The sequence below is a fragment of the Tenrec ecaudatus genome, chromosome 10 (assembly GCF_050624435.1).
Source record: "Tenrec ecaudatus isolate mTenEca1 chromosome 10, mTenEca1.hap1, whole genome shotgun sequence".
NCBI lineage: Eukaryota > Metazoa > Chordata > Mammalia > Afrosoricida > Tenrecidae > Tenrec > Tenrec ecaudatus.
Window position 1 is genome coordinate 3,399,404 of NC_134539.1, and position 25,044 is coordinate 3,424,447.

Below are 25,044 nucleotides of genomic sequence, written 5' to 3' on the forward strand. Positions count from 1 at the left end.
ACCTGCCCCTCCTCAGGAGCCCAGGAAGACCTCTGAAGGAGGCAGCGGCCTTCTGAGACTCCAGGGGTGACTGAGAGGCGGCTAGCTCCCGGGAGGCAGGGGAAGAGGGTCGAGAGACAGCACAGAGTCGACAAAGACCCAGGTAGGAAGCTGGAAATCGGAACCCAGAGCACCAGCTCCGAGGGGAGGCTCTCCCTCTGTGTCTGCCATTTCCAGGAGGAAGGCTTCATCTCCTTTCAAATCCGTGTCCCTTCGAGGTCTCTGTGCGCCTGTCGTCATCCTTCTCCGGACTCTGGGAGGGTCTCAGCTCATGGACACCTGGTCCAGAGGGCACAGTCCTCGCCCAGCTCTTCTTGCTTGGTGGTAGGTGGTGGTAAGAAGTGATAGGTGGTAGTGGTGGTAGATGATAGGTGGCAGGAGGTGGTAGGGGGTGGTAGGAGGTGGTAGGTAGTGGTAGGTGGGAGGTGGTAGTCTCTGCTCACTGTTTAAATCCTTTCGGACATTAGAAGGGGTCGGCTCACAAGACCAGCTCCCTCTGTTGATCGCATCCTGCCTCCTTGACGTCATCGACACACTTGACCTCACAGCACACGGGAGAATGACATCAGAGCAAGAATGGAGGATAGTTACCGAAGCTGAGGACCTTAGAGGACATAACTGAGCCCACGACACCGCGTCAAGCAGAAGCCCGGCAGAGAGAACAGACCTGGCAAACGGGAGGGTCTGCCACCCATTGAGAGCAATAGAAAACTGACACAAACGCCCGCTCAAAGGCGGGAAACGTGTAAGTCGGAGAAAAGAAGGGTGTCCCATAGAGTTCCAACTCTCATGGGTTTCTCCGGAGCAGCAGCACCAGCCATACTTACGTGCGTATAAGAAAACAAAATCTCTCTCACAGGGCTGCAGAGCGGGCAAGCCCAGGCTGGCTCAAGTCCATGGGTCAGTGCTAAGCTGGAGCCCCTTCTGACTCATGTGACTGGGGGCCTGACACACCAGGAAGCAGGGGGACCACAGGCCGGCAGAGGCAGAGTCGCATGAATCCAAGGTCAACACAGCAACACAGCCAGCCACGGACAGCTCACAGGGCCAGCAGGCAGCATGGCAGGCTGGTGGCTCCAGTCCCAAGAAGCCAGATGCAGGATCCAGGCCAGCAGGAAGGAGGAGAGAGGGGTGTTCTCCATGGCCCACGCGTGTGCATGTACACGTGTGTACGAGTATATACAACAAAGACCGCTCCCCTGAGGGAGCATTGGAGGGCTGTGTCCTGAGTAATGAAGGCCTTGTACTCAGCCCTAATCCCAAACGGCTCAGCTCATCACAAGAGATCCCATGCTAGGCTGATTACATCATGTTTGCTCACGTCATGGGGGAAGTGCCAAGTGCCAAACTACCGAAATCCTTGGCTAAGCCAAGTTGACACAAAATCAATCGTAACACACACACACACACACACACACACACACACACACTCACACACACTCACATTACATAAATGGAATTTTCCCTCTAAAATCCAAGCTCACTGCCATCACATCAATTCTAATCCCTGGGTCCCAAGCACAGTAGACCTGCCCCTGTGGGTTTCCAAGACTGTGACTACAGGAGTAGAAAACCTTGTCTGTTTGCCCCTGAAGTGGCTGGTGGTTTTGAACCGCTGACCTTGTGCTCAGCAGCCCAACTTGTAACCACGATGGTACCGGGGATCCCCTCAATGTTCTCTTTAAAGGGAACATTGATCGGAGAAGAGAAACCCTCCACAGCACTAGAGCAGTGGTTCTCCGCCTTCCTGATGCCGTGGCCCTTTCGTACAGTTCCTCCTCATGTGGTGGGGACCCCCAGCCATAACATTATTTTTGTTGCAATTTCATCACTGTCATTTTGCTACTGTTACGAATCGGGCAGCCCCTGTGAAAGGGTTGTTAGACCCCCAAAGGGGTCGACACCCACAGGTTGAGAAGCACTGCCCTAGAAGGCTCTGAATGAGTGGACGTCGCCTCTCCATGCAGAGAGGGCCCTGGCTGTCCTGCGTGTGCCTGACGCTCTCCTCGGGGGCTGTGGAGTCGACTGTGACGCAACCATCCCTCCACACGACACAATGAAACACGCCTGGCCCGGCCCCACCCTCTCTGGCGCGTCCATGTTTGAGCCCTCGCTGCAGCCACTGTGCCCGTCCACCTGGGCGAGGGTCATCCTCTTTTCACCAACCCGCTCCTTGCCGTGCGTGGCGTCCTTCTCCGGGGACTGGCCCCTCCTGGCAACCTGTCCAAAATAAGCAAGGTGTGGCTGCCCGTGCCTCCTTGATTCCCAACGTCTCCACTCTGAGTTCACGGTTCTGGAAGAGAGGGGTCCTCTCAACACACGCCATGGTTGCCTTTCCTCCCTTGACAGTAGCCCCAGGTGCTCCTGGTCCACCCTCGAGCGGCATCCACCTTCCCAGCGAGTGTCTGCGTGTCCCTCTGTGCCTGTGATTAGGTTCAGGGCACCCGCTTCACCCGGGTGAGCAAACCGAGTCCCCTTCCCACGGTGTGGCACGGCATTGGGGAACGTGATTACATCGCATCACCTCCGCAGGCACTGGCCTCTACTCAGTCCCCGCACCCGGTTTCCTTGTGTGTCACAGAGCAGAGCCACCTCGCTGGGCTTTCAGAAGCAGGCCTCCCAGACTGTCTTTCCTCCTCTGGGTGGTTCAAACCGCCCCCCACCCCGAGCTTTCAGTTAGCAGGGAGCCCCTCCCAGGGACCCTTCCTTCGGGTCTAGGATGCAGCACCTGCCAGGGACTGCAGGAGCTCGCGGGGAAACGGGATGGAGAGTTCACCGGATTAAGTCAGCATGCTTTTTGATGCCCCTTGGAGTTTTAAGGAGGGGGCGGATCACGATTTAATTCATAATGAGTAAGATTTTAAAGCTGCTGGGGCTGAGCCAGCAGGGATTCCAGAGCAGAGACTGAGATGGGGCAGGAGGCGGCAGGAGAGAAGGAAGCGGCGGTGCTCAGTGAACCCTCACGTGTGAAAGGCTAAGCCTGAAATCCCTCGTGGTCACCACCATGACATCGCCCCGGAGCTGCCCCTGGGCACGCAGCGCTGGCCCTCCCCGCCCCCCACCGGCCCCACTTCCTCAGCCAAAGCGACCCTTGGAACCTGGCCACTTGGCCCGGCTCTTGGCCCCACGCCCTCCTACGCACCAGCAGCTCCTCGTTAGCCCCTTCCAAAGTCCCGTCCGGCTCATGGGGCCCCCTGCTCTTCCGGATGCTCTTCATCAACAACAGGGGTGTCCGCCGGGCTGGCAGCCGTTCTCGGGGCACGCGCCTGCTGACCGGGGCAGTTTGTGAGCGGCGTGAAGTTCCTTGGGCTCCGGTGTGACCGGAAGGCCCATCCGTGCCTGGAACGTCACTGGACTCGATGTTCAGAACAGCTTCGCCACGAGGTCTCGCTCCCGGGAGCAGAGGGTGGACAGAGTGATTGCGCAGGAAGACGGCTTGGCCGCCCACCAAACAACGTGTGAGACAGCCTGCTGCTTTTGCTGATGGGGGTGTTTTTAAGAATAAAGATTAAAAAGCGGCTTTGAAAGCCGAGTATTTACCAGAGCATTCCAGAAGGCATGGATGGTGCCCGGTCAGGATTATGGAATACTTTGATTAAGGACTCCTGAACTTGATGCTAAACAGAAGGAGGAAATGCCCGTGGAAACCAGACCCACTGGATTCAAGGAGGCAGGGAGGACTCCCCAGTCTAATGCCCAGAAACGACCTATCCCGTGAAGCCCCCACTAACCTAAATAACCATTTAGCTCAATTTTCAAATAGTATTTGCCCCCAGAAGTGCTCAACACTCCCTGCTGTCGAGTTGGATGCCACTTGCAGCCACCTGATAGGACCGGGTAGAATTGCCCATGCGGGTTCCTGAGACTGTGACTCTTTGCCAGAGTAGAAAGCCTCGTCTTTCTCCCGTGAAGCAGTTGGTGGTTTTGAACTGCGGACCTTGTGGTTAGCAGCCCAACTCTCAATCCGCTGTGCCGACAGGGCTCCAGCACTTACAACACAGAGATAGAAACCTAATAGAAACAAAAATTATTTCCACCAACACAAACCAGCCACAGTCAATTGAAAGCAGAGATGAAATGGGTGGGGGGGGCACAGGGCACTAACCCACCCAAGGGGAGGGTATCTCCACAGGGAAAGAGGGACCAGACTTCAACCCAGTGCTCCAAGATGTGAATGCAACATGCCGGTGTGGAGGAGGGAACCAGTAGAGAGATCTGGGGGGCTGGTCCCAATCCCAACTACTAAGTGGACAACTACCCCCTCCCCTCAGAATAATTTATTTCAACAGCACTGAATCTACAGCTCTGGGAGAGGGACATATCTGATCAGAGCACACAGGAGAAGATGAAGGGGGAGGAGGAGAGAATGGAGCGCAACCTGGCCCACCAGGCCGTGAGGACGATGTTCCTGCTCAGAAGAGCCAGTCCACAGAGAGGACCACATGGCCGGCCCCACTATGAGACATGACGTCCTTCACTGACCCATAGCCCTACAGGGGACAACACCAGAGACACAGTGTGGGAATTGCACCTGATCTGATCCACCACACTGAGGCAAAACACTAAGTACAAGTACTAAGTACTTGTACTAAGTACAAGAGAACAGCAAGGGAATGGAGCAGCGACGTCCCCAGGGAATGCTGAAGGGTGGACTTTGGGGCCAGGGCGTGGTGCCCCAACAGACTAAACTGGAAAACACTCCTAAAGGCCAACAAACAATCCTTGAACTGACTACAAGCTTTTCTTTCTTGCTGTGTTTTGTTTTTTGTTATTGATTTGTTGTTGTTTTGCTGTATATTGTTGCTTGGTTTTGCTCTGTCTTCTTTTTGTGCATGTTATTATCTCTGCAGGTCTGTCTAAATAAGACAGGCTGGATGAACAATCTTGAGGAGAAAACAATGGGAACGACAGTTCTGGGGGACATGGGAGAAGGGGAGGTGGGGGGAAAGGTAGTGGTGTTAACAAACCCAGGGACAAGGGAACAACAAGTGATCCAAATTGGTGATGAGGAGGGTGAGGGAGGCCTGGTAGGGCATGATCAAAGGTAATGTAATGATGAGGTATTGCTGAAACCCTGGTGGGGACTGAGCATGATAGTGGGACAGGAGGAAAGTAAAGGGAAATAGAGGAAAGAGCTGGGAGGCAAAGGGCATTTATAGAGATCTAGATAAAGACATGTATATATAAAATATATTTATACATGAGGATGGAGAAATAGATCTATGTACATATATTTATAGGTTTAGTATTAAGGTAGCAGAAGGACATTGGGCCTCCACTCAAGTACTCCCTCATTCCAAGAATACTTCCTTCTATTAAATTAGCATTCTATGATGCTCACCTTCCTGATATAATCGCTGAAGACAAAGCGGGTGCATAAGCAAATGTGGTAAAGAAAGCTGATGGTGCACCGCTATCAAAAGATATAGCGTCTGGAGTCTTAAAGGCTTGAAGGTAAACAAGTGGTCATTTAGCTCAGAAGCAACAAAGCCCACATGGAAGAAGCACATCAGCCGGTGTGATCACAAGGTGTCGAAGGGATCAGGTATCAGGCATCATCAGAACAAAAAATCTTACCATAGTGAATGAGGGGGTGAGTGCGGGTGGAGACCCAAAGCCCAATTGTAGGCCACTGGACACCCCCTTACAGAAGGGCCTCAGGGAGGAGATAAACCAGTCAGGGTTCGATGAAGCAACGATGAAATATAAAACTTTCCTCTAGTTCCTAAATGCCTCCTCCTGTCCCCCCGCCCCCTCCACACACACACTATCACGATCCCATTTCTACCTTGCAAGCCTGGCTAGACCAGAGGATGTACACTGGTACAGATAGGAACTGGAAACAGGAAATCCAGGGTGGATGATCCCTTCAGGACCAGTGGTGTGAGTGGCGATAATGGGAGGGTAGAGGGAGAGTGGGTTGGAAAGAGGGAACTGATTATAAGAATCTGCATGTGACCTCCTCCTTGGGAGACAGACAACAGAAAAGTGGGTGAAGGGAGACATCGGACAGGGCAAGATATGACAAAATAATAATTTATAAATTATCAAGGGTTCATGAGGGAGGAGAGAGTAGGGAGGGAGGGGAAAAATGAGGACGTGATGCCAGGGGCTTAGGTGGAGAGCAAATGTTTTGAGAATGATGAGGACAATGTACAAAGGTGCTTTAACAACTGATGTATGTATGGACTGTGATAAGAGTTGTATGAGCTCCTAATTAAATATATATATATGTGTGTGTATATTTTTAAAAAGCAGAGATGAGAACTTCTAGGGAGCTCACAGTGGACTGGTCAGTGTGGACAGTGTGAACACAGCAAGGAGGGTGAGGGGGGGACAGAGGGAAGAGTGACAGGGGCCCGATGGAACCGATGCCTTTGAACTGCTCCTGTAGAAACTGAAAACAGACGATGTCTGGTTGTATCTTTTGGCACCCCAATAGATCAGGTTCTAAAAGTAAGTTGTAAATAAAAGCCATTTCTTAGAGGACTCGCCCATGGTGGCTGGGAAGGAGGGCTTTGGCTTGGTGTTCACTGGCTCCCTGAGGGTTGGAGGGGGGCTCTGTGTCCTTCGTGGGCTCTAGGCTGCCTGTGGAAGTTCAGGTGGTCCTTGTGCTTCGAGGGGACCTTCAAGTGCAGTGGCAGATGTGAGCTAGACTTGGCACTCCCGGGAATCGCTCAGTAAGGTGGCCAAGAGAAGCAGCCCTGTCCTGGGAGGGCAGGCTGATGCAGAAGGCAAGACCAAGTCTAAGCAAGTCCAGCTACAGGCTCAGCCATGCCCTCACAGTGACTCTGGAAGCGTGCTTCTGGGTGTTTGGCTCTGTGGATGTAGCCTGCTTCCGGCGGGGTCAACAGCTTGCTTTGAATGTGGTCATCTCACGTCTCTGACTCTAGGTCCAGGTGGCTGCTGGTGTGATTCAGTCCCCTGAGGACTGACAGCTTGTCCCCCAGATCCTTGCCATACGGGCCTCTCTGACATGGTGGCTTCTTCTTCCAAGCGTGCAAGCCAGAAGGCAAGAGAGAGGGCCTACCAGCAAGACGGGTGACAACCTCGTCACAGAAGGGACATCCCATCATCTCTTCTGTGTCCCCTGGGTCGACCTCTGCCTCCCACCACACTGGGGAGGACGAGATTCCATCGGGCATCGCTGTCATGCCGGGGGTGAGATTAGGCTTGTTTTTGTGGGAGATGAATTTGATCGTCACTAAAGACTCCAAGCCCATTTCCACGTCACTTTCCTCCTCTTTATCTTCAGCCACCCCGACCACTAGTTAGGTTTGAGGCACACGCTCTCTTGCGGGTCACATTGCTCCCTTTGCTCTGCACTGCTGCGGGGCGCTCCATCGTGTGGATGGACCAGAGCTTGCTTATCCGTTCCCCCGTCATTGGGATGGGGAGCTGTTCCCATGCTTCTGCTAGTGTGCTAGTTGCTGTTGTGGAAGGTGTCATGTGTCTGTTCCTGTTGTAATCTTGATTTCTTCAGCTTATCTATCCATCCATCCATCCATCCATCCATCCATCCATCCATCCATCCATCCATCTATCCATCCATCTATCCATCCATCCATCCATCCAGTAGAGAGATGCCTGGATCCAATGGTACTTGTATTCTGTTTGTTTCAGGAAGTGCCACACTGATTTCCATGGACCAGACCATCTTGGGCGTCAGTTTAGAATCCACCTGTTGCAAGGCCCAGTGGAGAAACCCCAAACCCCAAGCCCATCCCCTTAAGTCAGTTCTGACTCGTGGTGAACTGGGTTTATGAGACTTTAGAGGCTTTTGGATGTCGACAGCCTCATCTTTCTCCCTTGGAGCTGCTGGTGGGTTTGAACCAGAGCCTTGGTGGCAGAGTAGGTCAGGCGGTGGGCTGCCCACCTTGGGGAAGGAGAGGGAACAGGCACTTTAATTCACAGCGACCCTGCAGGACAGAGCAGAACTGCTCCATAGGGTTTCTGAGCCTGTGATCTCAGGAAGCAGACAATCCAGCTTTCTCCCAAAGGGTAACTGGTGGATTAGAACCACCGACCTTTCTGTTAGCAGCCAGGTACCTAACCCTTGTGCCACCATAGCTCCTTCATTAATGGGGCGAGCGAGGTCCAAAAACTTCAGAGGGGATAATCCAAGACATGAGCATGGGACACTGCTTGTCCAATGTGACAGAAAGAACCACAGCTTGTCTCCAAGACAAATAATCCACACGAACCCCGGCCTTGTTGACCTTGAGACTAAAGAACTAGCTGGTGCCCGGCTGCCACTGGTGACCATTTCCATCAGGGCCAGACCAGGCAGCTCTGGGTAGGCAGGGAAGAAATATGTCGGACAGGAGTTGAATTCCTAAAAACAAAACAAACTCCAGACCCACCGGCGAGGGACGACTCCCCAAGATCACCGCCCGGATATAGTGACCGTCCAACTCACCCCAAGGTCACCTGGTAGCAACTGAACAAGAAAGGCAAGTAGCGACTGCCATACCTCCCCCTGTCCCCGCCCATCAGAGACCAGCAGGCCCAGCACTGTTACCCTGGACCACGGGTACGGAGGAGGGGGCAGGGCGTGAGCTGAATGGAAAGAAGCCATGAGCAGGTCCCTCCCGGCGAGGTATGTGACCAGTGTCCCCAACAGCTTGTGTGGAAACGCTGGGACTGGACCCTCAGCTGTTGAGACACCGTCGCCTGAAGCACAAAGAGATGAGGAAACAAGGAAGACTCGGGAAAGCGTCTCGGGAGGCCTGAGTGGTGGAGGGAGGAAGATGCGTCTGCCTCCTTCAGGCAGGTGCGTTGATTTCTCCTCGTCCCCACGGCACCGAGGCAGAGCTGAGGAGAAGCTGGGGGTGAGGCGCAGGGCGCACGCGTGTTTGTGTGCACGCACGTGTGTGTAACCAATGGTTTCTGGCTGGGAAGGCGGTGGGACAATGTGGCCTCAGGCAGTGCTTTCAGGGATAGAACCCAGGCACCGAAGACGAGCTCTCTGGGGAAGCGGAATCCAAGTGTGGCTGGGCAGGGCGGTCTGGGCAGGGACGTTTGGAAGGATCCCACCCACGCGGCAGGGAGTCCGGAACAAGCGCCAGCAGTGGAGGCTTTTCAAGATGGGGGAGGCCAAGAGGTGACCAGAAACAGAGGCTGGCTCAGGGGGCGGGGGGGAGGCTCTCTGGGAACGTGTTTCCTACAGGAACCCTTCCCGAGGCGTCTCTGTTAAAGTTCCTGGCTGCGGGCCACAGGGCTGGCGGTTCAACACCCCCAGTCACTCCGTGAGAGCAAGATGAGGCCGCCTGCTTCCGTCGGGATTGCAGCCTTGGAATCCCACAGGGGCGGGCGGCTTCATGCTGTCCTACTGTAGGAATGGAGCAGAGGGCAGGGGTCTGCTTGTTGAGTTCCTCGGTGCTGCGAGGGAGAAGTTGGGCAGTTACCCACAAGGCTGGCGGTTTAAACTCAGCAGCCCCTTGGAGGGAGAGAGGGGGCCCTCTGCTTCAGGACAGACAGACAGCCTAGCGAAGCAGACGGGCCAGCTCTGCTCACCCCACAGGGTCTCAGTCTGACGGGTCTGGCAGCAGTGGGTCTGGTGATGGTTAATCTTAACAGAAGGGGGTGGCCGAGTCTTTCCTTCTGCCTCGCTGCTTGAGGTAAGCAGTTGAGGAAGAGCCATTCACCCCACCCAAGAGCCTTTCCAAAACCAGAGTGGGGCAATTAAAACAGAGTGACTCGGGAAGCAAGCTGAAACCCCAAGACCTCTTAAGAGGTTCTCAGGGCAGAAAGAAGACCTGGTTTCCCTCCAGCTCAGAATTTGGGGCTCTTCAACCTGGGGATTAGGAGACATCTGTGTTCTCTCCACCAAAGGGCGAGGGGCCCACCCTCAAATCTCTGGGAGCAGCGGAGTCCCCCCCCCCCAGGAGGCGTCCTCAGAGCCACCCCTCCCTCGCCCAGCACTGGGCTGCGTTTCCAGCTCTCACCCTTCCTTCCGATGGTTAATCAACAGCTTCCGCTGCCCTGCTTCACTGGCGCGTCCAAAGGCCAGTGGGTGCGGGGGGGGGGGGCTGTATAAACCGACGGTCGGCGAGGGGAGATGGTTGTGGAGGGGCAGGGATGCAACCCAAGACCAGCTGCGTGCTCTGTGCCCTCACACTCCTCGCCGGCTTCCTGGCCGTCTGCCTGGGCGCCTTCTTCATCTCCTCTGGCCCCCGGGCGGGCTGCTGCTGGTGGAACCTGGTGGCGGCCTACCTGCTCCTGCCGCTGGGCTTCCTGGCCCTTCTGAGCGGGATCTGCTGGAGCACTTACAGCCAGCTGAGCAAGAGCAAGAGGATGGGTCGCCACCTGCTCCGCCAGGACCGGGCTCAGGGGGTCCTGGCCACGGTGGACAGGTACGTGCTGAGAAGCCATGGCAGGGTCAGCCGCTGGAAAGGCTGGGTGACTTCTGACCCCACCGTGGTGGGGCCCCTTGCACGTTGTTCAGTCCGTGCCGGCTCAGCCCGTCACAGCTCGGTGGGACATCATGGGGCTGCCCGCAATGGGGGAAGCAGGTTGCCTCATCCTGCTCCCAGAGAGCATCTGGTGGGCTTGAACCCCATCTTCCTGTTAGCATCCCGGGTGCTTAACCCAGTGTGCCACCGGATTGAACTGGCTGCCCCATGGCGCTTCCTTGGCTGTAATCTCTATGGGAGTGGATTGGCAGGTCTTTCTGCAGCTCGTCTGCCGGGTGCATTCATCTGCTGACCTGTCAGTTACCAACCCAGGGCGTCAACAGGGGCACCACCAGGGACCCCTCCCCTTGAGTCTAGAACTCAGGCTTCATCATCCAGCAGCTATTCAGGGGTGAGACGTTTGGGAGACGGGGCTCCCTCTCGGGAGAGCCAGGAACCAGGGGCGCCTGGGTGCTAATCCAAGGTCAGAGGTTCGTACCCTCCCAGAGGCCCTACTCAGGCACACAAGGACCCAGTACACCACCAGGGCTCCCTTACCCCACTCACAGTGACCCTACAGGGCAGGGTAGACCTGCCCCGTGGGTTCCCAGACTGTCACTCTTTACAGGAGCAGACAGCCTCAGCTTTCTCCCTCAGAGTGACTGGTGAGTTTGAACTGCACACCCTGTGGTTAGCAGCCAGGTGTCTGATCCACAATGCCACTGGGGATCCTATTCCAGTCCCTCAAAAATCAAGCTCACTGCCACCGGGTCCTGTAAGACAGGGGGAACTGTCCCTGTGGGTCTGAGACTGTCATTCTTGATGGGAGCAGGCGGCCTCACTCTTCTCCCTCAGAGGTACGGAGGGGCTCGAACCCCTGGCCTTATGGTTGGAAGCTCAGTGCAGAGCCCCCAGGGTGGAGTGAAAGATTGTGATGGGATATTAGGTTTTTCTACTCCTGTGAGAGTTCCAGTCTCCAAAACCCACAGGGGCAGGTCTCGCCTGGTCTATGGGGTCACTATGAGACATGGGGGCCAGTCTGTCTCGCACACTCCGGATGTGTTGTCAGGAGAGATCAACCCCTGGAGAAGGAAGGACATTGGGTTTGGTCAAGCAGAGGGGCAGCAAAGAAGAGGAAGGCCCGCGAGGAGCTGGATGGACACAGGGGCCTCCATAGTGTACTGAAACGTAAGGACAGTGCAGGACCGGGCGGCGCTCCCTTCCACAGTGCACTCGGGTCGCTGTGGACCAGATTCGGCTCTGCGGCTCCTGCCAACACCAGCAACCTGAGTCAGACCAGCTCGACGGCAGGGAGCGGGAGCGTTGTGCTCACCCAAAGTTAGCAGCTCACACCCACCCAGGGTGGTGAAGAAGAAAGGTCTGCCGGTCTGTGCCCATGAAAGAGGGGAGCCAAGACCATGCTGGGGCGCCCTGAGGCTGCTGCGAGGGGGCATTGATTGCCTCAATGGCCGCCAGCCTGGTTTGGTCTTATCCACATCAAAGTTGGTACCCCAGTGAAGCATCCAACAACCACATCTCTAGTGGTAGATTCAGGGCCCTGGAACGTGAACAGTGCTGGGAGGAGGAGGGACAGGGGGCACTGGGGGAGGGGAGACAGGCTCCGGGCGGACTACAGGCACCTGGGAGCCTCTGCCATCATACCCGTCTGCTCTCCCCTTTCTGGCGACCCACTGACCCGACGAGGCTGGGCTGTTCTCTGGGAGGCTGGCATTTTGGCCATACAATTGGTGGCCCCTCAGGCTGGCTGGCTTTGGGCCTGGTGACATTTGGAGCCGTGGCTACGGTGGCAGGCAGCCCCTGTTCTGTTGTGGTTACACGCCATAAACAGGCCCACCGTCACCAGCGAGTTCAACGCTCACGCCACAAGCCATTGGTCCCCAGCCCACCCTGCTCACCAGGGAGGGGCCAGGTACCCATGCTGAGGTGGCCTTGGGGACATGGCTCTGGCATATGAGTGGCTCTCCAACTGTTGGCCAGTTGCCAGAGAAGTCTCCCCAAAACCCCAGGTGACGTGGTTTGGGAGCAAGCTGCTGAGAGCCAACAGGCGGCGGAGAGGGCAAGGCAAGGCTAGCCTACAGCAGGCTCCAGCCCTGCTTGGGTTGGTAGGGGGCATAGGAGGGGGACACGTAGGGCTGAGCACATAAGTTAACAGGCTAGACAGAACCCTACGATCCAGGTCCTAATGACCCCTGGCCCGGAGAAGGTCCTTGCCCTGAATGCCCTGGTTCCGTGAGTGAGGAACCAGGAAGGTGTCATAGTCTCTGAATGCCGGGTCTGCGCTGATTCTGGGTGAGCCCACGCATCTCAGAACACAGACTGTCTCAAGGCTGGGCCATGCTGGGCCACCTGCACTTTCACGAACCTGCTCAAAGTCATGGGGGTGTCTCCAGCCTGGGGGCTCCCTCCCCGCACTCAGAGAACAACCCGTGGAGAGCCTCTGGCTGCCCTTGGCTGAGCTCCAGAAGTTCTCCTCCTTGACCTGGAAGCTCTGATGAAGCCGTGGGCGGCCCTGCTGGCATTTCAAAGCCTGGTGTGGCTGCGGCTCAGCTTCCAGGATCACAGGCCCAGGGGTGCCTGGCTGACAGCCAGGCAGCAGGTGACCAACCAGGGGTGCAACTGCTCTTGTCTTCTGGCACCGAGTCAGTCCCCAACCCCTGGCAGCTGTGGGCCCACAGCTTCTCACTGGCTGATCTTCCAATTGGCGACCACCAGGCCTTTCTTCCAGGAAACTAAACAAGGGCTAAAACACACAACGACAAAACCTAATCCACTGCTATTGACTCCTGGCCACCCTGTGGGACAGTGCAGAACTGCCCCTGCAAGTTTCTGAGACCGACACTCTTGATGGGAGCCGGAAGCCTCATCTTTCGCTCATGGAGTGGCTAGTAGTTTTAAACTGCTCACCTGGGGGCCAGCAGCCCAACACAGAACCACTACGGAGAGTTTTACAGTCTTGGAAGCCCACGGGGCAGTTCCACCCGGTCCTGTTGGGGCCTATGAGCTGGCATTGACTCGGTGGTCAGAAGGAAATTAGGGTGAGCCTGGAGGACATGACCGGACCCAGGTTTGCTGGGGAGGAAGGAGGAAGGGGACAGCGAGGCCAGGGGGAGGTGGGTCCTACCAGTTTCGCTGGGCACCCAGTGATGCTGTGCTTACCACCTGCTTCCTTTCCCAGGCCAGACGGCTGCCCTCCAGCCTACGAAGAGAGCCTGGCCATAGACCCACCGACCTGGTGGTCGGGCAGGGCAGCCCCTGAGGCACCCCCACCAGCGTACACAGAGACGGACCCGGGCCATGGCATTGACATTGAGGCCCCTCCCCCTACGAAGAGTCCCCAGCAGGTGCAGCAGCTGTCACTGCATCCGGAACACTGAAGGGCAGACTTGGGGGTGCTGAGGGCAGCAGGGTCCTGGCGCTGTGATCCACCCTGATTGAAGCAGCTGCTTGGCAGTGGACGCCGGGTCAGCGGTCTGGTCTGGTCTGGAGCAGCCATGGGGCCCCTGGGGCAGTGACTTTGCACCGACATGCTGGGACGTGGCTGGGCAGGCGGGACCCAGCGGGAGGGGGGCCATGTCCAGCACCAGAATGCCAAGATGGAGACTAAGCGCAACTCTGCCAGCCTTCAGGTCACAGAAGTGCTGGCTCTGCGTCCCCTCAAGTCCCCTCCGGTTGACTCTGCCCCACACCGGGAGGAGAGTGGCTGCTGGCCAAGAGGGACAGCCTGGAGCCCTCAGCTGCTGGCAACCATTACTGAAGAGGGGCATGGGCCCTGGAAATTCAGGGGCAGTGTTTTGTTGAATAGGTCTGGGGGTGTGTTTTTAACTGGTTTCACAGTCTGGCCTGTTGGCTGTTTTACCAGTGTCACCCAAGAGACCTGTCCAGGGTGGCCATGCACTCCCAATGGCAGGTTCTTCCCTTCTCGTGTGGCTCTCCTCCGTCCTTAAGAGACAGGAGCCGTGCAAGCTCCCAGTTTACAGCTGGCCACACTGAGGCTCCAAGCAGTGATGAGGCTTCTCCAGCACAACCCAGGGTTTCTCAGGAGGGAGAAGATGGGTGCAGGGTGCGATGTGTGGGGCCCACCCATCCAAACACCGTGCTGAGGCAGCCCCTTCAGTGGGGTGGAGGGTAGTCAGGGTGGACAGGACCCCTGGACCTCTGGGGCCTTCTCCAGGCCAGGCCAAGTGGCAGTACCGGCAGAGCACGTCCAGTCACACACAGGATGCTGCCAGACTGGAAGCTGTGGTCTGCTACTGTCCACCGTGGAACTGTCTCCAAGCGCCAGGTGGAGAGACCAGAGCGTCCACCAGCAGCTGCCTGGATAGCAAGGCTCAGAGGCCCACACAGGGAGTGGCTCACGGCCACAGAGTCCTGGCACAGTCACCGCTCCAATGAGCCCTGAAACGCCCTGAGCAGGGTCAGCCCCTGGACGAGGGACAGCTGCGGCTGAGCCCATTGCACACACGGTCAACCAGCTCTGCCGTGGCTCCGAGTCGGTTCCCGCTCATAGAGGCCTGCCATACAAGAAGGAACCATGGCCCTGTCCCGCGCCACCCTCACCACTGTCCTTCAGTTTGTGGCCATCGATGCAGCCACGGGGCTCCTCCATCTCGTCCAGGGCCATTCTCTTCTGCACTGCCCTTACCAAGCACGGTGTCTGCTAGTCTGGGTGCTTTAGAGAAACAAATCCATAGAAACGCATGTAGAACAGAGAGTTTTATATCAAGAGTGAGTGCACATCAAGAAAACATCCCAACCCAGTGCTGCCCAAGCCCACAAGTCCAACATTAACCCATATGTCTGACACCAATCCACAAAGTCCTTCTCCAGCTCACAAAGCACACGCAATGACGCCGACTGCAGGAGGAAAGCTGAGTCAGTGAATGTGTAAGCACATCTCAGTGCTGGCAGGGTCTCCACACGGCTGCTCCAGCACCCAGGGCTGCATCGGGGTAGGTCCATGTGGCTTCTCCTCATGGATGTCCTGCAGGAAGTGAGCCTTGCCAGCTGAAGCAGGGAACTGCTAAGGCAGCTGCACCCTGGTCCGACCACCAAAGAGCAAGAGACCCGAGAACTAGAAAGGCGAGGCTCACCAAACCATTTATCCCTCTGCCCTTCAATTAATCCCACCTGTGTTCACCGGCCAGGTTGGCACAATAAACTAACTACCTCAGCGTCCTTCTCCGGGTACCGGCTCCTCCTGACAACGTGTCCTAAGTGCATGAGACAAAGCCTCGCCTCTAAGGAGCCTTCTGGTGGTGCTTCTTCCAAGACAAAGTTGTCTTGCTCTCTGGGCAGTCGCTGGCACGTCCAGTGCTCTTCTCTAGAACCCTGGGTGACTCATGATGACCCGGTGGGCACCGAGGGGTGAGGGGAGTCTTGCTGTGGGAACCCTGAGTTTACACGACTAGCCCAGACTTAAACGCACTGCCATTCTAGTTCATGCCAGCTCACAGGAGGGACAGCCTGTTCCTGTGAGTCTCCGAGACTGTGACCCTTTCTCCACCCACGTCGTGGGCCTCGCCCTTCGCCACGGAGCAGACCCTGCAGCTGACCAGCAGCCCAGCAAGTAACCACTGGACCCCGGGGTGGTCTCAGAGGGGTCTCAGGACAAGGGGCCCGGAGGGCCGCACATCGTGACTTTTACGTTGTCACAGCCACTGCATGCACAGGGGGCTTGCTGAACTGCTGTGTGGTGCAGCATGCTGGTCTTCGACACAGTGTTTTAACAAGGGAGTAATCTCCACCCCCACCCCTCTAACAAAGGAACCCTGGTGCCTGCACCCCACCCCTCGGTAACTCAGGGCACCCTGGTGCCTGCACTCCCACCCCTCGGTAACTCAGGGCACCCTGGTGCCTGCACCCCCACCCCTCGGTAACTCAGGGCACCTTGGCCCCTGCACGAGCTAGAGTTCGTGGCTGCAGTGGCACAGGAGGATCGCCCCTGGCCTGCGGTGGGCAGTGTCATCGTCCCTTCCTGGAGATGGGCCTCCTGCCATGCTCCCTGGGGGTCAGCGCACGTGCCTCCACCAGGACAACCTCTATCACGGGTCTCGGATCCAGAGCTTGCGTTTGCAACAGGAGAGGGGGCGGGAAAGCCCACAATCTTTTCACTGGACCCTTGGAAGGCTCCTGGTAGCTCAAGATGGGCACCGACTGAGCGCCCACTAGGCTTCGCCTGCGCATTCATTCAGAGCCCTTCACAGCAACACGCTTGGCGCTGTGACTCGGTCGCCTTTAGCCTTTGGGCTGTTTTGTTTCATTTGTGATTGGGGGGGGGGGGGCGGATCGGGCTGGGGGTGGAGAACACCAGGAACGAGACATACGTCAGTGTTCTCCCGGAGGAAGGAACTCAGCGCCCCAATGGGTTATCTGACTGCAAATCCAGACGTCACTGAGGCCCAACGCAGAAAATCAGCTGGTGGTGGGTTTTTGTTTGTTTGCTTTTAGAAGAAATATTAATAGGCACGTGATGCTGTTTTTCCTTTTTTACACGTATTTTCTGAATTAAAACAAACAGCCTATGTGCTGCAGTGACCCAGCTCAGCCTGCAGGCACGGGGGCAGGGCGGCAGCCCTGTGGAGCAGGGTTCCACCCGGCAGGGTCCACGCGAGTCCACGCGGGGAGTTTGAGTCTTTCTGTGGGCAGCAGCGTGGGCTCCGTGCCGTCCAGGGGTGCCTTCCTCATAGTGCGTGGGTATTCTCCGCCCGCCCCTCCTGGTCGCCTGTTTCCCAGCGGGGCTCCCACAGCTGTTCTTCTGAACCTTGTCTCCAGGCCTGTCTTCCCAGTAGGCATCTCTGGGTGAACCTGAAGCTCCAACCTTGGTGTTGGCGTCCCCCGCCCCCCACTGAGCTGCTGGCAGGAAGCCTGCTGTTGTCTCTCCCCCACGGGCCCCACGCTGGCAGAGGAGAGCTGGGCTCCGCGGGGTGTCAAGGGTGTGCCTGTTCAGAAGTAGACGACAGTCCTTTCTGAAGAGTCGCCTCTGGGTGGGTGCAAGCACTCGGCATTAAGTCATGGAGCAATGAGCCAGTGCTTACCACCCATGCCCACCCCTCCAGCCCCCACCTCCCACCCTGGCTATGGAAGCTCCGTGGCGACCCGGCCCCAGCCGGCGGCCGGGCGCAGGAACGGCTGGTTCCCTGGGAGGACTCGGGTCCATTGGGCACGAGCAGGTGTCGGGCTGCTTTGCTAAGCTCTGCTGCCTCCGCTAATCGCGGGCTCTGCGTGGTTCTCAAAGGCTGAAACCCTGCGGTTACATCATCCCCGAAGGCACTGGGCCTGTTCTGGGGCACAGGGCGTAGCCCTGGGCAGGTGCGTGCGGGTTTCCGGGCAGCTGGGTGCAGAACGAGGCGTTGGAGACCGGGCATCCCGCCCCGCAGGCCGGAGGGGCTCTCCCTGCAGAGCAACAGGTGCCGCAGTCCCACCATGGTGGCCTGGCCACACAGCGCTGACGCACTTGACTGATTAACCAAAGGTCTGTGGCCCACACCGCCGGCAAAGCCCAAACCAAACCCCCTGCTATCGCGCCCATCCCGACGGACAGAAGTCCTGCAGGACAGGGGAGAACTGCCCCTTGGGGTTTCTGAGGCCAACTCTTTATAGGAGTGGAGTCTCGTCTTTCTCCCGAGGGGCAGTTAGCGGCTTCGAACAGCTGACACGGCTCTTGGCAGCGTCACCTTTACACCGCAGCACAGGGTGCAGAGGCTATGAGTTGGGCAGACCCCCGGCAGGGTGACGGTTGGTTTCCTTGTCTGTGGTGGGGGAGAGGGGCAGGCTGCTCCCGAAGACATCAGTAGAGGCAATGGCTGCCTGCAACAAGGTCAGCGGTTCAAACCCACCAGCTGCTCTGTAGGGGAAAGCTGAGGCATCTGCTTACATGGTGATGGACAGTCTCTGAGACCTCACAGAGCGGTTCAGCTCTGTCTGCAGGGTCGCCATGCGTCGGGATCAATGTGATGGCTGTGGGTTTGGTTTTGGGGTGGGGTGGGCACAGAGAATTAAGCTACTATCAGAAAGGTTGGCGGTTCGAACCGCCCACGAGTATCTTGGGGAAAGGCCGGGAGAGCTGCTTCCGTAAAGTCGCAGCCACGGACACTCAGTGTAGTCCAGTCCTGCATGCCGCACCAGGGCCACCTGGGGCCGGCGTCGACGTGACGGCAGCTGGCAGATAGGAATTCCAGAAGGTTCTAGGGGCTGGCCACGTCCTAGAGCCACTGCCAGATCTTCCCTGGACCAGCTGCTGGGAAGAGGGGTTGTGAACGCACAGTTGTGCAGCTGGTCCGTGCCTTCCCTCTCCTAACGTCTGGCCGCACCCCTGCCCGCTGCACTAACCTCTCACAGCAAACCCCTCGAGTGGACCCCACTGCCCCCTTACTGTCAGTGCCTGGGCCACGTCCCGCTGCATCCAGCCGGTGAAATATTGGGGAAGCCCCTCACCTGCCCAGGTGATCTTGGTCTCCTGCCATTTCTGGGTGTCTCTGTTCATTTCCAGGGCCCAATTCCTGTGCCTCACAGGAATCCCTCTGCCTTCCTGCTTATTTGTGTGGAGCCCTGGTGGCATAGTGGTTACATGCCTGGCTGCTACCATGAGACGAGCAGTTCAAAACCACCTGCAGCCCCACAGGGGAAAGACGAGGCTGTCTACGTCTGTATAGATCTACAGTCTGGGAACCCACAGAGGCAGCTCCATTCTGCCTTGTCGGGTTGCTGGGAGTCAGAATTGGCTCGTGGCAATGAGTTTGGTTGGTAGGGGGGGGGGGCTATGTGTGCCATAGTCTCCCCTCCCCAGATGATAAATGCAAGAATAAAGTCTTGTGCATTTATGTTTCCTCAAGAAATGCTGGATGGATGGATGGATGGATGGATGGATGGATGGATGGATGGATGGATGGATGGATGGATGGATGGATGGATGTGTAGATGGATGGGTGAATAGATGAGAGGATGGATGTGTGGATGGATGGATAGATGAATGGATGCATGATTGGATGGATGAACGGATGGATGAACGGATGGATGGATGGGTGATTGGATGAGAGAATGGATGTGTGTATGGATGGAGAGATGAATGGATGCATGATTGGATGGATGATTGGACGGATGAATGGATGGATGAATGAGTGGATGAACAGATGGATGGATGGATGGATGGATGGATGGATAGATGGATGAGTGGATGAATAGGTTGATGGAGGAGTGGATGGCTATATGAGGGTAGGTCAAAAGAATTGCTACAAAATCCTGGAAACCTTATTAAACAAATGTCTCACAATGAGAAGCGATTACTTCTCCACACCTCCTCCATCTCGGTCTCTGCACATCTGGAGAGGTGTCCACCTCTCTAGCCCTTCCCCAGAGAATTCTGTGCCCTTGGATTGACAGAAATAAAAACAGCAGGCTGGCATCCTTGGAGGACTCAGATCGTGTCCCGTTTAAATGTGCTCTGAATTTGGGGGACCAAAAGGAGTCTGAAGTTGCCAGACCAGGGGTGGAGGGGGTGAGCAGGTTTCCCAGTAACATTCGCCTAGGACAGCCCTTGCCACCCAGTCGGGATGGGAAACAACTTCCTCAGCTCCACGTTGCCGGCATTTTGCTCACCCATGTCATTGTCCATGTTCTTACAACTTCTTCCTCCCGGGCCCTGGCACTGTCCTGCATCCTTTGAGGAAATCTAGCAAGGTGGCCCCTTTGGAATCCCCCAGAGCAGCCTCCGTTCATCAGCTTCTGAGCCTAGCTCTCTGCCAGTTAAGGGGCCCTTGGCTGGCCTTTCTCTCTAAAGCACTCCAAGGAGACTCGATGGGTGAGTGACCGAGAGAACCAGCAGCCGTCCTCTGACGGCAGTCGCTGTGCAGTCTGCTTGCAGCGAGCCTGGGTGAGCACGGCCGGGCCCCGGCGCATCGCCTGCCTGAGCCTTGTGCACTGGGGCCGCCGGGTGAAGGGACCGTTTGTAAACAAGGAGAGGTTTGGATTTCAACTTCACAGGTGGTAACAAGCTCACTGATGTGAGAAGCACTGTTTTCTGACCTGGAGCAGATGGGTGGCCCCTGGTGGCCCCACAGGTTAGGTGCTGGGCTGTGAGCTGAAAGGTCAGCAGTTGGAAACGCCCAGCCGCTCCTGGGGGAAAGACGGGGCTTTCTGCTCCTACAAAGAGTGAGTCTCGCAAACCCACAGGGGCAGCTCTCCCCTGTCCTGCAGGGGCGCGGTGACTAGGAACTGACTGGAGGGCAGTGAGTTGGCCTTTTGCGTTTTGCTTTTTTGTATCACTGATGGACAGCTTCACAACCCTGGGCCTGCCCAGCCAGAGTGGAGGGGACTAGCGAATGGGTGTTGTTACGGGCCTTTCACAGCAGCGCCCCACCCCACAGGAAGCTCCTGGTATGTAGAAACAGGGGCAGCTGTGGTGAGAGGCACCGCCCACTCATGCTGCTGATACCACCCCTCCCCCCTGCCAGGGACTTCTGCATGAGCCCCCTCCCCTGTCCCATTTACTTACTTAAAAACGCCTCCGGTCATCATCGCAAGACCCAGCCCCTGCAGGGCCCTGGAAGGCAGGGGGGCTCAGAGGATGCCCACAGACCCACAGCCACCCCAGGAGAACGTGGAAACAAAGAGCTACATTTTTATTGGCTACGAAACGTCCTAGCAGGTTTCTGCGGGAGCCCAGAGCGCGCGCGGACAGTGAGATCTGGGATGGCGTCTTGGAGAGCTAACCTTGAGGCTAGCAATGGGCATCGCTAACAGAGTGCACCCAGCCCTCCCTGCACACCAGACGCACAGGAACCTGCTGCCCCCCAGACGCACATGGGTCCCCAAAGGTGGGTTGGCCCAGGGCAGATGGAGGTGCTGGGAATGCGGCAGGGCCCTGCTCCCCAGGCCCAGGCCCTCTGCCCATCCCTCCATCTCCTCCCACCCACAAGGCTGTTTCCCAGCGTCCACTCTCTCCAGACACCACCGTGACCAACATGACCAGGGCTGTGTCCAGGCACGTGCGTGGACAGCCCCTGCCGGCACATTGAGGCTGACGCGTCAGGGGTTATCAATGACTGACTCTGGTGGGAGTAGACGGCCCGGCAGCCCTGGGTGAGTCTGAACCGCCAATCTATCCATTGGGAGCCAGAGTTTCAGTACCCGCCCCCTGCCTGCTGCCCCCGGGGCCCCTCTAGTGCACTCAGTTCGTTCCTCTGCCTGGAAATTCAGAACACGTATGTGGTCTCTCTATCTTTCCCGGAGCAACACATTCAAACCCATGAGTGAGTCAGCCCAGGATGCCCCTGGGAGGTGTGTGCAGGCGCTGGGGGGCGGGAGAGGGGTTGTGGTGGTGGGAGCCAGGACAGAGACAGCTGGGAAGTCACTTGCTGGCCTGCAGGAGGCAAGACTGGATTTGAAGGGGGTCTGCCAGCTTCAGGGGGGATGAGCAGCACCCACAAACTCAGGACCCCATCTTGGATCAGCTTTGTGGCAAGTGCACCAGGAGTGATAGGAAGCACGTGAGGACAGGTGTCAGGGAGCGGAGGATGGGGGCTGGGGACCATCCAGAGGCAGGGGGCGGGGGGTGGGGGGAAAGGAGCAGACCACCAGGAGTTCTAGAACTTTCCCCACTTGTAGAATCTGACCCAGGATATAAAAATGAATCCCTTCTCTAAGCTGGGGAGTGTCATGGCGGGGGGTGGGGGGCTGCCCAGGGGCACCTGTAGCTTTGGGTGGGTTTAATTCAGGACTGTGCTTGGGTCTTTCCTCTCTGTTTCAGAACCTTCTCCCACAAGGGGCACTGAGGAGACAGCAGGAGGAAGAGTCCCCATCCACAGACCCCCTCAGCCAGGCAGATCCCCTCTGAGTGACCAAGCACAACCTCAGATCCCAGATGACCCAACTGCTTGTAGAAGAGCTGACTCGAGCCCAAACAAGGCAATTTCAGTGTCTGCCCCCCCACCCTTCCCACCCCCATGCCCCACCCCCCCAAGAGCAAAACCTCTGTTGAATTTCCCAAAGGCACAGACAGATAGGAGAAGGCACAGCGGGAGAGGCGCTCGGCCTGGCTGGCCCGGAGCAGCGGCCTCCCCACTCAGGTGATGACAGTGGGCCCCCGGCGGCCGGTCCTCTCGTGGATCTGGGAGATCTTCAGGGCAATCGCGATGAGGGGGCTCAGCACCACCTGCGGGGGAGGGAGGAGCCTGCTGAGCCAGCGGCACTAGGACCCGTCATGTAACATGCAAACCTCTCATGACACATGGGCACACTGGCTAGATTGAACCCGGATCTCCGGGTAGAAAGCGGGACTCTACTCCCGACTCTCCTTAGGGTCGAGCGAAGGCATCAGGGGCTCCCCGCCGCCATAGCTAGAGGCCGGCCAGCCCCCTTCTCCCTGGGGGTGAGGTGGGAGCCTGATCTGCACCCGAATGTCCTGGCAGAAGGCAGACTTACAGCCTCGTTGTCTCTCTTACAGCAGACGAGCGGACAGCGCCAGGACGTCTTGCCTGGATGCTCTGACTCACTGAGGTGGGTCTCTGTGCATGCTAGGGGCTCTCTGTGGGCACTGGGGTGGGTTTCTACAGGCTTGCCTCACCCAGGAACTCCAGGCAGTAACAACAGGCACCCTGCTCCCACTGGATCGGAATACCACCTTGCCTTTTCCACAGGGAGTAGGACAGGGTGTTAGAGTGGATCCTAAACCACCCACACCGCCCCAAATCCTCCTTGGCACAGCGTCCTTCAGAAGAAGACACACCCCCAGCCCCACAGGAGGGCATCTCGCGGTGGCAACACCCCTGGGGCTGGCTGTCCCGCTCACAGGGTCAGGAGGTTCTTGTCGGTGGACTCTGGAACTTGTCCTTCTGTGGTCTCTGCCATAAAGACTCAGCAGCCATGTCACCACCATGTGTTCTGAACCAATGACCTTTCCCAGGAGTGAGGTCATGCCAGACTGTCTACGGCACAAGTTTAGCAGAGGTTCCCGTGTCGGTGGGAGCAACGTTAGAACTTGTGTTTCAAACTTCACCCCTTGGGTGATTTCCCACTTCTCAGCTAGTGGAATGTGTGCAGCAGGTGCAGCCCAGGGCCAAGTGATGCTGGGGGTGCAGGGGTGCTGGTGGGGTTTCCATGGAGATGCCGAACAGCCTGGATCCTTTCCTCTGCCTCAAGTTTGCCCTTCCCAGTCCCAAGACATTTGCCTGGGTTATTTTCTGCACATTCCGGAATTTTCCCAGGAGGAGGAGAGACTAGCGAGGGACACGGGAATCTGACTCACAGCGACCCCATGGGGCCCAGTAGAACTGTCCTGTCGGGTTGTCATCTTGTAGTCAGAGCCCTGGCAGCCCGGTCTGATCAGTAATCTCAAGGCTGGTGGTTCAAACCCACCAGCTACTCCTTGGGAGAGAGATGAGGCTGCCTGCCCTGATGAAGATTCAGAGATCTTGAATATAGGGTGACAGCGGAATGCTCTCCGTATGTGTGGTCCTGCAGCCGGTGGGCTTGAACTGCCGCCCTGCAGGTTAGCACCTGAGTACAAACTGCTGTGACATTGGCCTCTGAAGCACAACGCCCACTGCCAGTGAGTCCACTCCGACTCCCAGCCCCCTGCAGCCCAGAGTGGAGCTGCCCCTGTGGGTTTCCAGGAGCAGGTCAGCGCTGAGGCCTCTGTTCCCCTGGACTCCTTTGTCACCCCTAGACGTGTGCGGGCTGATGGCTCGGCAGCAGACGCACTTATGTGACGGAGGGGACGCTAATCCTGTTAAGCCGGGAAGGAAAGCAGATCCCAGAGGTCATCCTGTGTGGCCGAGGGGAAAAGCAATCAGAAGACAGTCCTGTGACGTGACTAGTTGATGACATTCAACCTCGGTGTCCGTGTTGTTGTCAGGGGCTGTTCGGCTGTCCAGCACGGCAGCCTCCATGCCCCTCTTGAGCAGGGCTCCTCACCCACCGGGAAGGCTTTTCTGGGACACAGCTGCCTTCTTACTGCTGCCCCCCGGGGCTGCTTCCGGAGACGATGACAGCTGAGAAGCAGCAGCCCGGCCCGCCTGGCTCATGAAGCCAAAAGGATTTACTCTCTGGCTCTTCATCGGAAACGCTGACCGAGCCCTGGTCCCGGGGGCCTTGTGTGTTTAGTTCTTTGATGGTGGCAAGGCCCTGGGGGGGGGGAGCTGAGGAAATCAGCCCACACTTCATCTCCTCTTCACTCCAGTCTTGGAGGCGTTGATGGACAACAAAGGAGCGGGGAGTGAGCAACAAACCCCACCTGATCCTGGATAGAATGACACCCTGGAACACATCCCCTCGGGCTCCACGCCAGGAGGGCAGCGTGTCTACCCGTGGCCTCCGGGGGTGCAGGATGTGTCCCCCAAAGGCAGGAGGGACATGGAGAGGGAGGAGGGGGGCCTAGGGAGACAGGCAGAGTAGTTTTGCTTTGCTTTGTGCCCCAACACAGCGTGGCACATCTGAAGCGCCGGGTCGTGGCGGTCTGACTCTAGTTGGGTACAGCAAGTCCCTTCCAAAGCACAGCCACCGCAGCCTCCTCTGACGGCACCACGGAAGCACCCCAAGTGGGGGCTTGACAAACAGAAACGCAGTCACTTGATGGTAGTTCTGGGTTCTAGTCCTG

General features: G+C 57.3%; 2 protein-coding genes across 2 annotated transcripts in view; one reads left to right on the forward strand and one right to left on the reverse strand.

Moving 5' to 3' along the window:
* The first annotated feature begins 10,119 nt into the window (after nt 1-10,119).
* On the forward strand, nt 10,120-13,828 carry TMEM252 (transmembrane protein 252). The gene is made up of 2 exons (XM_075558855.1): nt 10,120-10,394; nt 13,630-13,828. Exons 1-2 carry the CDS (start codon nt 10,120-10,122, stop codon nt 13,826-13,828), a joined length of 474 nt encoding a protein of 157 aa, XP_075414970.1.
* Nucleotides 13,829-21,045: 7,217 nt separating this feature from the next.
* The window catches only part of PGM5 (phosphoglucomutase 5), a 96,821-nt gene continuing 92,822 nt past the window's right edge, over nt 21,046-25,044 (reverse strand). Inside the window, exon 11 of the mRNA XM_075559857.1 lies at nt 21,046-22,602. Coding sequence (XP_075415972.1) covers nt 22,513-22,602 — 90 coding nt within the window. The 3' untranslated portion in view covers nt 21,046-22,512. The remainder of the gene's footprint in view (nt 22,603-25,044) is intronic.